We start from the raw sequence: 17,839 nt of genomic DNA on the forward strand, positions 1-17,839 counted from the left end.
ATACTCATCTGTAAGATAAATTAAATAATGAGCAGCTCTAAAAACATTTGCCTTCCAAAGGGAAGAAAATCTTTACCTCAAACTCCAGATAATTAAAGGATTTTCACAGACTGCTACTGAATTCAGCTTTTCCACGGAAGCATATGTATACCCACATCAGGCTTGGAATCCTGACTGCATCCTTGAGCTAGTCCCAAAGCTATTATGCACCAGTAATTGTAAGTAGTCTCTTTAGTATCCTTTTTATTGAAGGATTTCTCACAGATGAAATTCTTATCTTTTCAAGAAGCAGTTAAAATTATTTTAAGATAGAATTCCTTCAGTAATCTTTGCCATGTTAAACTCAGAAGCAGGAACAAACTACCTAACAGCCTGATCTAGCAAAGTAATTCATATTTATTTTCCAAAGGAAATAATGATTTAAAAAAACAAGGGATAATAACAACAATAATAAAAAGGAACAAACAACCCCAAAACCTATGTCACAACTCACCTATCTGTTTCTTTATCTTCAGGCAGCATGGGAGGCAGAGGCAAAGGTGGCAGTGTGGATGTTGGTAGTGCAACAATTCGATCCTTCTCCTTGGTTACTACACTTGGTGTACTCGGTTTGCTTTTCTCTTTTACAGTGATTGGTGGTTGTTTTACAACAGTTAATTTATTCTCTTTTACTGCTGTAGGTTTCTGTTTAATAATTTTGTCTGCAATTAAATTATTTTCCCCTTTTGTTTCAGGAAGCGAGACCTTTGTTTTTGCCTTGTCATTTTTCACATTTGCACTGCTAGTGGGAGAAGGCGTATGCTCTGTTTTTATTTTCTTCAGGTCTTTTACATTGTTCACTTGGGGTGCACTTGCAGCAGCATCTGTGGTTCCCTTGGTAGGCGTTGAAGTATTGGAAGCTTTTGCACTGGCTTTGGCTGCCTCTGCAGCTCTTGCTTTTTTGTTTTTGTTCAGCTCAGCAGCCAGGCTACTCTTCAGAGTCAATGTACTAGGAGAAATACTTGAGTGACGACTTCTGGATCTAGACAACCTGTGCCTGCTACGAGACCTTGAGTGCCTTGATGAATACGGACTTCTGCTTCGAGATTTTGCTGATCTCCTATTTCAAAAAAGTAAAGATTTACCCAGTTACAATGTAGTCCAGCTGCCCTCCTCGGGTATCTGCTCCTTTGACAAACCACTTTTATTAAACCAACTATTATCACCATGCTTACAGAACAAGCAAGAGTCTATAAAAGAGAAAATATTCTGCCTTTAAAAATAATCTAAAAAAAATATCTATAGAGTTAATTGATCAAAAGTCTACATCTAAACAGGTTGTTAGAAAACCTTACAGCTTTCTTAGATCTAGCTGCTCCCACTAAAGAACTTCAAAATACAACTATACCTATAAGACAGGTATGTTCCTTTCTCCTCACTACTTATCAGAGATATTTTTATCTTCTTCAAAAAAAATCTGATTCTATCCAACTTGTGCAAGCATCATTAGTACATGTATTAGAGCAAAAACTCAGCTGACTACGTAACTAGAATTCAACAAAATTAAATCAGTGTTACAACATGACAAGAAAAATCTAAACACAACACTGAAACAGTAATTGTGGCTACGGCTCAAGTTTCACAGTTGTCATTAAAATAAGTTAGTTGAAAAAAAAAAAAACAAACAAACCACTGAATAGTAAAGGCTGCAATGTAACCAAGCGAAAGACAGCAATAAACCTTAGATTTCTTTCATTTGAAATTTAACTGAGACTTAAAAAAGTACCCAATATCAGCTATATGATAAATCTCATATATATATATATATATATATATATATATATATGCTATGCCTGCATCAGAATACAGAGACTAACAGAAAAAGGAAATAATAAATCTAAGCCACCTACAAAATCACAGCAGTGGAACATTCTAGAAAATGAGGGTGGGAGTGAGGAGAAATCTTAACAGTTAGAAAAGCAAACTTCTACTGCACAAAAATACCATTTAATATGAATTTGTCATTCAAAGTTTTGAAGGAATATCCTAATTTGCCTGGTAGTAGATTTGATTCAGTTCATTAAAAATCAAAAGGGAAAAAAATTTAATTGAGGTGAAGGGCATGGAACAAGTAGCATAATCCTCTGCTACCACACAGAAGTGTTATGAAATAAATTAAATTGGAGGTTTTGAATCCATTTTACCATACTAAGAATAGCAAGTATAGTCACCAGATTTTACAAGTATTTTCTTGATTAGTTTGATGGAAATCTCTCTTGCTTTATTGTAGCACTTGAAAGGGAGGAAAAAGTATAATGAAGATGGGAAAAAAAAGTATTAATCAGCTCGACAAAGAAAGAAGTGTCAAGCGATAGCAATAGTAAGACTTCTTGAATATTTATGCTCTTCTAAAATAGCACCTGTATATGGAAACTGCTGAAGCAAACAAAAAATCACCACAAAACCAAACCAAACCAAAGCCAACTATCCACTTCTATGACAAATTTCATTTTGGTAACAAATTAATTCCATTTTAATTCTCATCACAAGGAGAAACTAAATTTCAATACTTCAGGTGAACATGTATTTAATACAGTACAATAGTTTTTCCTCTTTTGCATGCAATATTTACTAATTTACACTTATTTCCTGCATTATAAAAAGAACTCTTTTGAGTCTTCTTTCTAAAGCCACATAAAAAGTCATCAGAAGAAACCAAGATTATGTAAAAGTGACTGAAAAAAAACGTGTGGATATGCACTACAGCGCAAGCTTCAAAATTCTATAGGTGAAACTGAAATTGATCCTTGAAAGAAAAGAAAAACAGAATTGAACCCCAGATGAGGACAACTTGTGGAAACTAACAGTTCATTTCTATGCCAGGATGTAGGTTTTATAGAATTTTCTGGCATGGCAGATAACAATGACAGATGGCAATAACAATCACCATCATAATAACAACCATAATAAGCAGGGTTCACACTTTAATTTTTTAGAAAAAGAAAGCTGCATGTACAATTCTGCTCTCTGAATTTTTGTCCAAAACTTCAGGGTTTGCTTAATTTCACTAAAGAGATACTAATGACCATGCCCACTACAAACTAAATAAAAACACAACCTTGATCACAAAAGTGCCTTTAATGACTCACTTCTGCTCCATTGTGAATCATGTTGCTGAAGTTCTCATTATTAGTTTGGAAATCTAAGTACTTTGGTACAAAATTTTCAGAGGCTTGGCTGAACTGGTGAAAAAGTAGAAAGTTCCATATTGCAGAGTTAAGATGGGGTAGCATGAAGAAAAAGGAGGGATGAGACTATCCAGACAATGCAGGCACTTCCAATGCCAGGCCAGAGCTCTTCTCATACTGTTATCTCCCTTCCCAATAGGAATGATGATCTCAGGCAGAGGTGTACTGCTACAGATCTGGCTGTTGAATCAGTATAATTATATTTCCCCAGCATCAAGCCCAAGTTAACAAGCTCCATTAGTTCTAAACTGACTTCTATAAATGGCACATCATTTGCGAGAATGTCACTGACCTGTCCTGGAAAACATCTGCTTGTACATCTTGTTCCTAGATCAGCTATTTTAAACTGACGCTCACTCCAATTACCTGTAGAACACAATCTCATTCCAAGGACCTCACTGTAACCTGTACTAGACTTAAAATGTGCCCTAAAGGTCTGAAAATAATTTGTATTTCTTTCATAACCACAATTTCTGTTCTGTTGGGGGAAGGGGGGAGTGGTTTTGTTTGCTTTGAAAAGTGCCTAATATAAAGATGGTAATCTATGCCACAAACTGAAATATGGACATAATTCTACATACACTGGGAAAGAGAAGCAGCAGCTGAAAACACTACAGCTGCTGAAAGACTGCTTCATCGTAAAACTGTTTCAGTTCCCCGTTGTTTGAAAATAAAACAGGCTCATTTAGATCACTACAAAGGACAAAATGAGAAAATCTGTTCAAATTAGTGACTACTATTGCTCACCAGATCAGCTACCATAACTTGGTAGGGAAGAAGCAATTTTGAAAAGCTGGGACAAAAATAACCTAAACTTTACGCTTTCTTCAAAAACAAACATGTACAGAAGCCAAGCACTGACAGTAGATTGATTTTATCAACATCAGTCAAGAGAGTCTGGAATGTATGCAAGCTCATAAAACAAAACCAAGAACACTCCCACACAACAAGAACCCCCAACTATTCTGCACCCGATTTCACACCCAAACAAAAACAGTGTAACTTTCTCAAGTCAGAACTGCATCCATGTGGGAGACAGTTGATATACTTGTACACAAATATTTAAATTCCAGTTCCAGTACATACTACAGCCCCTAACTGCAGCTCAAAATGACATTGACCTAGTTATGAAATATGTTGACACAGTATAACCCCTGTGCTGGTTTAAATAATGAAAATCTTTTGTAATATTTTTATGTTTGTAAAAAAAAAATAATACTAGCACAGTGCATGTCTGTGCTAATAATAACTAGAAGCTCCTTTGGCATCCCACAGACCTTTGCAAAAATCATTTGCTGAACCTTGTCCACTGGGCTACACCCAAGAGCTAATGCAAAAACACAAACACTTTCAACTGAAGAGACAAATGCTGAATCTTAGATAAAAGGTGGCTTTGTCAAAGTGCTGGTTATTCAAGTTACAATGATAAAACATGCTGGCTTCACAAGCCTAATGATCTTTTAAAATATAACTTTATTTCATCAGTGTTAGTTTCAAAGTCCCAAGACCACGTTCCAGGCTAGACAAAGCTTACATATGGGTTTCCATCTATAAAAGTGGCACAAACCCAAAAACTCTGGACATTTGCAAGTTTTGCCTCAGAAGTGTATTACAGAGCTCAGAAATACTGCCTTGTACACAATGGAACCAGCTAATTCACTCTGTTTAGAGCTAACACTCATTTGACGTACAATCAGAGCCGTGGTAGCACAGATATGAGCTGACACAATAGTCAGTGTCTGCCATTTAACAAGACACTGACACTTTACTGGGATCCTGAAAACAAAAGGAGAGGCCTCTGAAATACACAGTAGATTCTGAATCTTTCAACAGATTTCTATTAAATGTGTATACACACAGGTAAGAAGAGCCTTATCTGACATTTGTCACCAACTATTCATCTTTAATTAGGAGTTTGTTTTTAACACAGTAAACAGGAACACAAGAACAGTGGCTAAATCTGCACAGAACCGTGTTGCAAATGGCAGACAAATCCAACAAAACAATTCAAACTTCTTTTTCCCAAGCCTGAAGAGATCAAGAGGAGTACTAAAGCTAAGGGCCACATCCCGGTCTCCCTAACAAAAGACACCAGCACCTGCAGGTAACATATGTGGAAAGAGACTAAGAAAGCCCCAAGGTAAATTTCCTTCAATGCTTCTTCCTATTTGCACTCAGTAGACGTCCAGCCTCATTTACACATACTTTTGCCAGACTTCACCATTAACAGTCTCCTACAAGCATCCTGAATTAACTTTACACAGGTCTATATCCATACCTACAGAAAGAATAACTGCCAGACTTCATGACACGCATTAAACTGCTTCCGAACCATATACAGATTTCAGTATATTTTTATATATTGAATGGAGGAAAAAGAAAAAAAATAAAAGAAAAACTAAATTTGCCTAAAATCCCTACCCCAGATATCACTAGGACAAGCCTGCCGCCTTAGGAGTTCTAAAGCTGCTGTTTTTCTTCCCCCACAGATAGCAACAAAGGAGACTAGAAGCACAACTACCTCAGCTGCAAAGGGAAATTGAAGTAATTACATAATATTATCTGTAGCTGTGAAATAAAACCAGGAAAAAACACTGAAGACACTACCTACAAAACACATGTAAGATTAGGCAGGTTTAAAAGAAACTGACAGAGGAAGAAAGCAATCGTAAGGAAGTCGCCCTGAAACCAAAACTCAGCATTGCTTTCCTGCATTTTTCAGAAAAAAAACCCAAACAAACACAACTAAAAATTAAATGTTGGTTTCAGTATCACAGTTTTTTTCAACTTTTTTCTGCCTAGCACCCCAGCTTTCAAACCAAAGCAGTATTCCATTTTTTCTTTGCTTAAATAATACAATCTTACCTATTTGCTGTAAACTAAATAAATAAATAGCAAGCTACTTACCATATCAAAGCGTTACTAGTTACAAGTTTTTAATCTGTTACAACACGCCCCTTTCTCCAAAGGCAACATTCTATTGCACGTCCATGATTAAAATATCTTTACAAAATAGTAATTTATTCATTTTTTTTTAAACTCTGCTGATGCAATATTACATAGATTCTCAAACACAAAATGAAAGAATTCCAAATATCAAGTTAAAACTTCAAGTGCTATATTTTACTCTCTTGATATTTGAAAGCACAGAGCAAAAGTAGTGTTACATTTCAGATTTCCAGGAATGCTTCTCAGTTGGCTTGTATGTTTGTTTTTTTCTTGACATGATGCTGTTCTAGGTGCTTCTCTTTCCAATTCTCCTTTTAATACCAAAAAATAAATTTAAAAAAAAGCTTTTTATTGGCAAATCAGAAAAATCACGTGTTATCTTCTCATGTCTGTAAACTTGAAAACCTCTTTTCTTCTTGGCTGCTTTAAAACAGCCTAAATACAACATGGTAGTGGTCAGCTATGCATGTTACCTAAGTGCAAACATGCTGAACAAGGGAAGTGATTTTGTCAGTTATTTTTTGACAAGATATAATACAAAGGAATTCCTGTAAATAAGACTGGAAAAACAAGAAACCAAACAGACTCAAGGTTAAAACACCCACTGCAGCCCAGCTCCTTCATTAGCTAGCAGTGAATGCTGCACTACCGACTAAGCACTGCCATGTTCCCCTGCATAGTAAGGTCACAGTGTATTTGAAAAGGGAGACCTGAATTTAATCAATTCAATTTAATCTGCTTCACCACAGATCTTCCAAGACATTTATAATCACTCAGTAACATAACCAGCTTAGCAAAGCATTCTAGTTCATCACACAGCTTTTCTATGTTACCCTTTGCAGGCAAACATACCCCTCATTTTTTTAAACTGTAACAGTAATAGTGCTCTCTCATTTGATACCTTATTAATTAATTTTATTTATTTTTCCTACACCCTAGTTCAAGGTTATATTCTAAGCAGCTCTGCAACCAACCATTTACTCAAGCTGATCTGTGCATGAAGATGACATAACTCGCCTTGCCAATTCAAAGTATAAATCTCTAAAAGGGTCTTGAATACATACACCAAAGGAATACTGAAGAATTCTGAACATGAATTTTGCCTCTTAAACCTGCTTTAGAACCCTGTGAACACTGCCTACAAAGAAATCAACCAGCAAAAAGTCAACTCCTCCAGTTTCACATTTTAAATTCTGCAAAATACAATTTCACTGAGCAAGATTACAGAGCTTTATGTAAACAAACAAATAACATCTACTTTCACCAAACAAGGGGAAAAAATATTTTTAAAACCTTTCTTACTCCTTTAAGTCCCAAAGTAGCAGAATTACTGGACTCAAACTATGTCTTCTCATGTAAAAAAATTTAAAGGCATAGCTTAAAACTACCACACAGACATTTACTAGCTGACTATATATTCCACCATTTTCCATATGTTTGTTTTAGTTTTGCATAGAAATGCTTCATATTTTGCAGAGCCTCGCTACTATAGACTAGCAACAGACAGAGAATGAGATGGGTCTACAGTACCAACAGGAAAATAAATCTTGTCTTTTTCCTACAAGCAACACCCAGACACACAGTAGAGTACTATGCTCATAGTGCCCCACCCACTTACTTTTATCTAGGCAGATGGGTAGGTGTATCCAAATTTGAAAAAATGTGATTACTCCTCTGTACAGCTAACTGAATTAAATGTGTGATCACATAGCATATGACCTAAGTTATGAAAAATAGTTCTCTTCTTACAAGAGTTTCCTACTAGTTTCCAAAGACAGACTATGCTTATTTTTGTCAATCACAGTGGTTTTCTTCTTTTTTTGCCCTTTCTGCTTTTTTCCTTGCCTTTTTTTTTTAATCCAGTCACCTTATCAGAAAAATTAGTATCTTGTACTCTTGGTATTAAACAAGAATTTCCATCTTGAAAATATGCATTTGCTTTAGAACATCTGTGTTACTAGCCACAAGAAAACAAACTAATAACACATCCACCAGTGGTAAGTAAAAAAGTCTGACAAATGCAAACAGCTCAAACCAGACATTTACTACTATTATAATGGAAAAGGAAATTAGTCTACCATTCAGAGAATTTTCCAAGTGTGGAATGCATAACTAGCATCTTTTCTTCTCTTCAGAATCTACATCCAGGCAGCATGACCAAAAGACACTACTAGTGCAAGTCACTACTGCAACTCAGGACTCTGAACTCAAAGCAACTGCACTGCTGCTTGAGAAAATCAGGAATTCAAAGGAGTAAAGCTGACTTCATTTGTTTCTTTTCAACTATTTACCAGAAGTTTCTCTCTCAGCAGCTCAGAGACCTAGATGAAAAATCAGCACTCTAGGCATGACCTTTCTGAGCATGCTGGAACCACTTCATTCTTGTTTCCTACAAACCAAAATAACTAGATAATTCATGCAACACCACAAGACATACGAGACAGAACGAAGAGCAAAAAGACTTGCAGCCTGGAATGCTCAGTCACATACAAAGTTCTTACTGTCTTGACGACACTACAGCTGGATACAAGCTCATAATTAAGTCTCTAAATCATCCAGATGAGGACAACAGGTGCTCTAAGAAGCTGCTGCCTTTTGAAATCATAATACTGTATCAACGACAGGGCCACAATGCCATTACCTAAACAGCACAGCAAAAATTGTCAGCATTTTGGGCACAGTACCATGAAGTCAAGCTAAAAAAGTGACTGTGACACAGTTTTGTGTGGCTAAAACAATCGTATAAATACCTTCTATCTTTATTTCCCCAGTGCAATACATGAGTAATAGCTGTATGGGAGCAAAGAAACACTGGCTTGCATTTCTCCACACAGGCCAACATTATGAACAATTGAGCTTATCTTCACACTTCTGCTTTCTTTTGTTTTCTGTGAAAATGATATATTTACAAGGAAAGCTACATTAGGACAAACCACCTTTACTTTCTACATATAGCACCCTCTTCTTTCCACTCAGCCATTCCAATCCCTCTCCAGTAAAACTGACAACCTTCATTTTGTTGAAGCAATTTATCTCTATGCAGTTCAAGGTGGGATGCAAATTAGTTTAGCTTGCAAAGAGGAAGGAAAGGGTGAAGCCACAATGCTAACTCCTAGAAAAAGATCTGCAACTCGAGGAAGATTTGCACTTACCACAGAGAAAATACAAAAATCAGGAGATTTAAACTCTTGTGCCCACTTCCAACAGAAAAAAAAAAAAAAAAAAAAAGAAACGCAATGCTTCTAACAAAACTATGTTCTGCAACTGTACCCTAGACAACATCTCCTCTACCTTCTACCACAACCCTACCAGTCAGTGCTGAAGAGAGGATCCTAAACTAACTGGGCTGTCAACCTGACTAATACACCTCTTGGTAAGTGCACACTAGTGTAATTTCACTTGTCATTAGTAGCTTTCTTATTCCAGGATACAAACACCTGCAGAAAATAATCTGATTTCTAAGCAGTTTAAGTCGAACTGCACACTCAATATTCCTGCTATTCTATCATTCGAATAGATCTTGAGAGTGTTCTTCTTAAATCACTTGTAACTGGCTCTCAAGAAACAAAAACAAGGTGCCATTTTTCAGAGCACACACAGCATTTCCTGCTTGAAACACCAATGCTGACAAAATTATTACATGCAATAACACCTTAAAACAATCACTACTTTTTCTCCCTACAGGCATCTTTGTTCTCTCCATCTGAACTCTGCTTTTTAAAGAGCATTCCGTGCACACCCTGGAGCACAAAGACTCTACCCAAGGGCAGTGAAACATGGGAATGGCTCAGCATCCTCACTGGGTACATCGTGGGACACCCTAAATGGGAACTGATGCAAAGTGCTCATCAGAAAGACCTCAGTTCTCAGACAAGCCACCAGATAATGCCTTGTAAACAAAACTCACCAGTGGCATGGCAAATCACCTGATACAGTTAACACTGCATCCCAGATGTGAAGTCAAGCCTTTAAACAACAAGGCAACAGTAAGATTCCAAGAAAGGGATAAAAATCCTCAGTTACAAACGCATGCTAAGCAAATACTTCAAATTACCTGTGTTTTGCTGCAAGTTACAGTATTTTGAAGAGCTTTAATTCCACAATATAGTTTGTATCTGATTAGAGCCCGTATTTCCCCTCCATATAACATTCAAGAAACCAGATCAACACTGACCCTTTGCACTCCAAGATCCCACTAACAATAAGGAAATTATTTGCATGCACACATCAAACACACACATGCATGCACAGAATGTGACAGGGAAAAGAGCTGACATACGTTTTCATAGATCATATAAAGCACAAGGCAATACAACAAACTCAACATTGGCTCCTTTTCCTTGCGCAACAGAAAATATTCATCTTTCTATAGACCTCTAGAAAGAGGAAGAAACACCTGTAATACAAATTGCCTGTCAGCCTGTTTGCTCTTTAGATTAGCAGGAATTAAGTCGAACACAAATATATTTAACATACATCCTTTTAAACAGAGCAACAGGATACTTAAAAACATATCTGAGAACGTCCAAACCTTTTAAGCAAAGATCTGAAAACCAAATTGGTCCTTCAGAAAACCTGTCCTCTGAGAAATATCTTCACTCAATCACTGCCATCTAACAATGTTCTCATGCCTTTTAATATTTGAACAGCCTTTTTCCAGCATGGAGAAAAACTAGCCGCAGCAATGCTACTGGCATCTGCATCTTTCTCCCCAAGACAGGACAGGAAAATCATTGTCTGCATCCCGCTCCCCTTCCCCCCACCCCAGCTTACTGGTAACAAGAGGGAGAGTTTTTGTTGCTAGATATAAGCCTGCCCTCCAGCCCAGCCTCAGCCATGGTGACTCTCCTCCTCCACACACCAAGCAACCCCTACCCGGTCCTCCTTTCCCTCCCTCCTTCCCTTCAGGCCCAGGCTTACCGGATAACGGGGCTGTAGGGGCTCCGCGATCGACGCCAGCTGCTGTAGGGGCTGGGTGACACATCTCCACCACGCTCGTAGGAGCTGTGCCGGCTATAGCTGGGGGAGCGGCGGCGGCTGTAGGGGCTGAGGGGCGAGCGGCCGCCCACCGGGCTGAGAGACTTGCGGCTCCGCTGACTCTGCGAAGAGCGGTGCAGCGGCGGGCTGTCATCCCGGCTGGGGCTGGGGGACGAGCGCTGCCGCCGGTAGGCCTTGGGCTCAGGCTTGTCGTCTCGGTAGGCCTTCGGCGGGTCCTTGTAAGCCGACGGAGGCTCCTTGGCCGCTTTAGTCCGGCTCCGGTGCGCTTTGCTCTCCCGTTCTTTCCTGCCACTGCTGGGAGAGGCGACGGAGCCCTTCCTGCGGCCGTCGCTGCCGCCGCCGCTACTGCTCTTGAGTCCCTCTCGGTCCTGTCCCCCGGTGTGGTTGTGGCGGCTGCGGGACTTGGAGGAGGACGAGGAAGCCTCGCCTCCCCCTCGGCCTCCCGACGCGCCCTCCTGCTGCGACTTCTCCTCCCCCCGCCGGCGGTGCTCCCGGTGCCGTTCCTTGGAGCGGCCGCTGCTGCTGCGGTGTTCCCGGCGGGACCTGCTGCTGCGCTCCGCCTCGCCCCTCTGGCGCTGGGTCCCGCCGCCCGAGGAGGAGGCCGGGCTCCCCCCGCCGCTGCCCGCGCCGCCACCAGCCGCGCCACCACCCACCAGCCCTTCGGACTGGGAGCTCACGTCGTCGTACTCCTCCACCAGCGTGCTCAGCCCCCCGCTACCGCGCCGCTTCTCCGCCTCTTGAGTCGCACCACCGCCGCCGCCGCCGCCCCCGCGACCCCTCCGCCGCTTGTGCCGGGAGCCCGAGCGCCGCTTGCCCCGCGGCCGCTTCCGCTCCCCACCGTCCCCGCAGCAGGAGGAGGCGCCGGTAGCCGCCAGGAAGAGCAGGGACTGCGGCGGCAGCGGCGGCTGCAGGAGCGGGGGCTGAAGGAGGGGCGGCTGCAGGAGCGGGAAGAGCAGCGGGTGAGGGGCCGGCGGTGGGGGGGGAGGCTGCGGCTGGGCCGCGAAGCGCTTCCGTCTCCGGTGATGCAGCCGTTTCTTGTCTGCTGCTGCCTCCACCGCCGAGCTGCTGCCGCCGCCGCCGCTCCCCCAGCCCCGGCTTCCCCCGCTCCCGCCGGCCGCCGCGTCCGAGGTGCTCGGCATCGAGCTCACTCACGGCCGAAGATGAGGACGCGGCCTAGGGAACGCGCCGTCGACGATCTCAGGGCGCTGGCGACGCCATGGAGACCCGGCGCCGCACAAACACACGGGGACAGCCGCCGGCCGGCACCGGGGCCTCGTTCGCTTCCTCGGTCGCTCTCCAGCCGGCTGCCAGGGCCCGGCCTGCCTCGCAGCCCGCCTGGCCGCGCCGCCTTACATGGGGCCGCGTCGCCACATAAGGGGCTCGCACCACCCACGTTCAGGCCGAAGTTCGGGGCGGGCGCTGGCCGGCTCGACGGCGGAAACCTCCCGCGGGCCCGGCGCGGCCTCCCGCAACGCGGAAGTGTCTCCTGGCGGCGGCCTCCTCACTCCATCCCGAGCCGCGGCGGCCTCATCCGGCGCCGGGCGGCGCTGTGCGGGGGTACGGACGCAGGGCGAGGGTCGTGGGGTCGCCGCCTCCTCCCTCACCCGTTCCCCGTCCGGGCTGTGGGGGTCAGGCCGTGCCGGCTGCCTTCGGGCGGGGTGTCCGAGGCGGCGTACGGCCCTGCACTGGCCCCGAGCCCGCTTACCCTGCCAGGCGGGGTTCCAGGTGCCCGGTCCCGACTGGCCGGCGGCCGGGACTGCTAGGGCGGCCTGCACTGTGCGCGCGGGTGACACACGCATACACACGCACCGGGGACACGGCCCGGCGGCGAGGAGCGCATGCGCAGGGCCGGCGGCCGAGTCGGGGGGGCCGCGCCCTGCCAATCGCGCGCGGGGCGGCCGCCCTCGCCCGCATGCCCGGAGCCGACAGAGCAGCCCTGCTCTCGCGAGATCTCGCGCTACCCACCCCAGCCTTCCTGCTCCCGGGCAGCTCTCGCGAGATCGTGCCGCCAGTGGATAACGCTTCTCGCGGTACGGAGCCGCGCTCATGTGGGGGTAGAGGCACTTCCGGGAGCGGCGCAGGGGTTAGAGGCCGACTGCTCCACCGGCTCTTCTGCCCTTCTTTCCGCCCCTGGCCGATGGGTTGGGGCGTCTCGGATAGCAGGCGGTATTTTTCCCTGAGGAATCGAGGATATTGGGGCGCTCTTCTCCGGGGTACGCGGCGGCCTGAGGCCTTGGTACCCTCTCCTCTTCCACAGTGGTGAAGGCGGGTAGGCCTGTGCTGGCACAGAAGTTCAGTTGCTGGTTAGTGCCACGGAAGAGTTGTCTTAATTTCTATCACTCAAGCCGTGTGTACTTTATTCATAGTTGTACATAGTCCTTTAGGTTATATGTATTTTATATATATATGTAGACATACATACTGAAGCCAAAAAAAATACCTTCATGTGGCCTCATACCTGCCCCGTGGAGATCATGTGTCTAAGCAGTGTAGCAGGAGTTCCATTCCATCTTACTATAAATATTTTCGTAGCAGTTTTTGGTAGAAACTATAAGGAGGTATTAAAACACAGATTTTTCCCCAATGGGCAATGCTACCTTCCTTCAAGAGTTATGTGGTTGAAATCAATAGGAAAAGCATGGATGCCTATGAAGTTGCAAGAACGGGCATGCTGAAATTAAGAGCAAAGTGCTGTGGCAGACAGCATCAAATTTGCAGGAGGATTTATTCATGGTACAAAGAAGCGAGGACAGCCATGGCATTAAATGTTTTTACAAAGCTAGTTCTGTATATGTTTCTGCTCTGAAAGATGTAACAGCCCACCTTTGAAGACAAGATTAAGCAGAGGAGAGCTATTGAAGCTCCTTTTAAAGTGAGTTGTGTTAGAAGGGAAAGATTGCTTTCAGCTACAAATGTGGAGAAAACCTTCTGCCCGCCTAATTAGAAATAACCTTGAACTCTCCACTAGCTAGCTAAAGCATAAATTCCTGTCCAATTAATAATCTTCAGATGAAGGATGTAATTTAATAACAGTTTTAATTCCATTTGGAAGCAAGTCTGTTTTCCTCCACTCCAGCACAACATGAGCAAATATCCCACTCGTGCTTGCCCTGTGTTACACAGTACAGGCACAAATACAGGCTGGGTGAGGAGTGGCTCGAGCAGTCTTGTGGAGGACTTGGGGGTGTCAGTTGATGAAAAACTCCACATCATCTGGCAATGTGCACTTGCAGTCCAGAAGACTGCTGTCAAGCCAGTCACTGCCCAGCCTGTATCAGTGCCTGGGATTGTCCTGATCCAGATGAAGGACCCTGCACTTGGTCTTATCGAAGTTCATGAGGTTGTCCTCCTAGCAATTTAAGAAAACCCTACTTGATTACCAATACAGAAAAGTATTTCAAGGTTAAAGGGAAAGGATTTCATTTGCTCTACTTACGTATTTGTCTACTTACACACGCACACACACCCATGTACTTTCCTTCACGTTTCTTTCTGTTAAGATGCTTGCTGTGTGAGAACAACCACATGAGATTTTTTTCTTCTTACCAATGTCCCATAGGAAGGTGAAATAAAGGGCCTGGTATGCTAGTCTCCCCTTTCAGAAAAGAAGGCCACTGCCTGGAAACTGGGTACACCAGGTTGCAGAAGGATTTGCTACAGCAGTCATGTCAGTGTTGGCAGAACTCAGCCATCAGGTGATGGCAGCATAGGATTTGTCAGTGAAAACCTATAGACATCCATGGGTTCCTGGCATCATAAAGCAAATCTGTAACAAATCCTTCAGAAATGTTGGAAAACATCAGCGACAGTGCCAGTTGTTGGCTTCCTAAAAGGCCAGAAAATTAAAGATGGATTACTACTTGTTTCCACAAGGCTTAACAGGGAAGAGTAAATAGGAGAGAAAGGAGTGCCAGAGTAGTTTAGAACATACATTTTGGCAGTGGGAAACACCGCTCTGAAGAGATCAGGTCTTGGCTGTTCCATCACAAGCCGAAATGTTATGCCATTGGTGTTTGCAGGTATCTCTTCATCTTGCAAGATGTTATCATAGGATTAGCCAATAAAAAAAAAAAAAGTAGTAAACACTGCAGAAAAACTCACTTGGAAAGGTATAGCCAAAATACCATCAGCTCCAGAAGTATTTGTATGCCAGCTCTTGAAAATGAGTCCTTAGAAAAAGACTTCCCTAGCAGCCATCCTATAGAGGGAACTTGGACTACCACTTAGGTATTTTAAAAAAGTTCTAATCATCCTGGTTTTCACTCAAATATTTTGTTGGATCTGCAAAAACACAGTAAGGCTCCCAGGAGTACTACACACTTCATGGGCAGTGTTATCACCTCTTTTTTGTTAAGATTTTTGTTGTACTTCCTTCTTTTTTTAAAAGTTTCTGTGCCCTTTCTTTGTTGCTGTCAGAGAACCTCTGTCAGGTTCTCAGGAACATCCTTCTGGTGCAGGACAAACTACTAATCCATCAAGACAGAGAGGAAGAGTTTTCAGTTGTTTGAGGATCTTTCATCTTCACCAAAGTTTGTTAATCTGGTGGGGATCTTTCCTCGGGGTTGTTTGGGGTTTCTTTTTTTTTTTTTTTTGGTTGGTTGGTTGGGGGTTTTGGGGTTGGTTGGTTGGTTGTTTTTGTTTCGGCTGGTTTTTTTGGGTGTTGGGGAAAGGTGTGTTTTTCTCCTGAGCAGTAACACTTATCTCTGAAGTTTTGTTTCCACTCTTCCAGTATCAACTTGGGGTTTTTTTCTTACAAAAACAGTATCATTCCCCCAAGCACGCGGAGAGCTAGAAATTAAAATTTCTGTGTTGTCTCTTATACCTGGCCTGAATTTAATTTTCTCGTTATCCTAGGGGCCATGGGTCTTAGAAGATACCTTATTTTTTTACTCTCTGAAGTAGTATATGCATTCACATATTTTCTAACCATTTTACAATAACCTGAGGTCTACACATACTGTCTTTTGTTTAACTTTTATAATAGACTATTGTACAGTACTTTGCACACTGGATGATGTTCAGATCTTCTGCTTGAGCCAAACAAATGAGGTAGGAGCCAGAAGTAGGCTATTTCAGAAAAAAATCACTGCTCTAAAATGGTCATCTTTAGCCAATATGACTCACATTGACCCTTTTGCATCTAGAAGAAAAAGGCTTCTTGTCTGCCACTGTCAGCAAACCTTCCCTGTTTATCAGGAGAAAAAGAAGCAAGATCTCCCAAGGCTCTTCCTATAGAATATGTGTGTTTCTCTTCTCTTCTTCTTTAAATAGTCCTTAAAAAAAATTGTCTTCCATGCCTTTAGTCTTCTATTTTCTTTCTTTGGGCTTCATTGGTTTGCATTGTCCTACAGAACTTTCTGGCTTTTTGGCCCATGAAATGTCCCTTCTGAAACAGGCTTATTGCCTGTCAATGGAGTCACATGCACAACTCCCTTGGGAAAGCAAGCTGTTAATTCTCCTCAAAGCTGACAGGCTGGAACTGAAGTGGTTGACACCTTTGCTGAAGCAGCCTTAGTAATGGATGAAGAGATATATGCTGTCCTCCACAAACTCAGAGCACAGATTTCTTTTCAAAATGTTAACATCCCAGTTCACAAATATTCTGAAGAATCACCCTGTTTCTTAACTCAGGATGCATTTGCTCTGCTGACTGAGCCCTCCTCAAACATACCAAGACCTCCACTGACTCAAGGGTAGTGGAACCAGCTGAGGGATCAGTAAACAGCTTGCAGCTTCATGTGAAGACATGCTTTGAATTTGGCACCAAATGCTTCTTCACTAAGGGCAGTTACCGGTTTGAAGCCACAACAGTTCCCTGTACAAAAGCTTTGGCAAATCGTTTTGCAGAAAACTTTCCCTAGAGGTCAGCACAGCAAAGAACATGAAGCTAGAGACTTGATTAGCGTGGTAAACTGTTTGTTAGGAAACCAATAGTTCTGCTACAAGAAATCTGTCATCCTCCAAGTGCCCTCACAGGCAATGGTTCCAAGCTGCTGCTCTTGGGACAGCTCCTGACTCTAAAAGTTTGAAGTTACAACTGTTCATGCCATTCCCTACTCAAACTTAGGGGTGAGAGCTAGTGTTTGTAATGACCTGATACCTGCCTGGGAAGGTGATATGCCGATCTGACACCTTGAGTAGAGAATTCTGATTCAGAGCTTAGTGGGGGTTAACTTTTCAGAGGTGCCAAACATTTGCAGCAGAACACCCTGTATGATATGCAGTAGCTTACCTCACTGCTTTATCTTGGTTGTTCCGATACTAAATGTGGGTTAAGTGTCAACTTTTTCACATGGGCAAACCCCGTTTAAAAAACAAACAAACAAAACCCCACAACAGAGTTACCTGTCCTTCCCTTCTTCCCTTCCTCAGCTACCAGCTCCTTTCCCTACCTGGACATGGTGGGGAAATTCTGACAACATTTCTTTCCATCCCTCTACCAGCAGGAGACATTGAATGTTCATAAGCATGTTCCAGGTTAGACACTGCTTCTCTTACTGTGGGAAGGAGGCCTGGGGGGCTGTCCCTGCCCTTGGTGGCCATGTGCTGGGCCCACTGCTGGGCATCCCTGTGTCGTCTGCCACCTGGCTCCCAAGGACCAACCTTGTGCTGTTACTCTTCTCTCAGGCCATGGCAGACACCAACCCTGCAGCCCAGAGATCACC

The 17,839-nt window shown here is 43.1% G+C and overlaps 1 protein-coding gene across 1 annotated transcript in view; it reads right to left on the reverse strand.

Moving 5' to 3' along the window:
* The window catches only part of CDK13 (cyclin dependent kinase 13), a 43,515-nt gene extending 31,202 nt beyond the window's left edge, over positions 1 to 12,313 (reverse strand). The window contains exons 1-2 of the mRNA XM_054385107.1: positions 11,097 to 12,313; positions 494 to 1,099 (exon numbers count right to left, since the gene is read on the reverse strand). Of these exons, the coding sequence (XP_054241082.1) occupies positions 494 to 1,099; positions 11,097 to 12,313 (1,823 nt within the window). The remainder of the gene's footprint in view (positions 1 to 493; positions 1,100 to 11,096) is intronic.
* Positions 12,314 to 17,839: the final 5,526 nt, after the last annotated feature.

This window comes from Indicator indicator, chromosome 11 (genome assembly GCF_027791375.1).
Source record: "Indicator indicator isolate 239-I01 chromosome 11, UM_Iind_1.1, whole genome shotgun sequence".
Taxonomy (NCBI): domain Eukaryota; kingdom Metazoa; phylum Chordata; class Aves; order Piciformes; family Indicatoridae; genus Indicator; species Indicator indicator.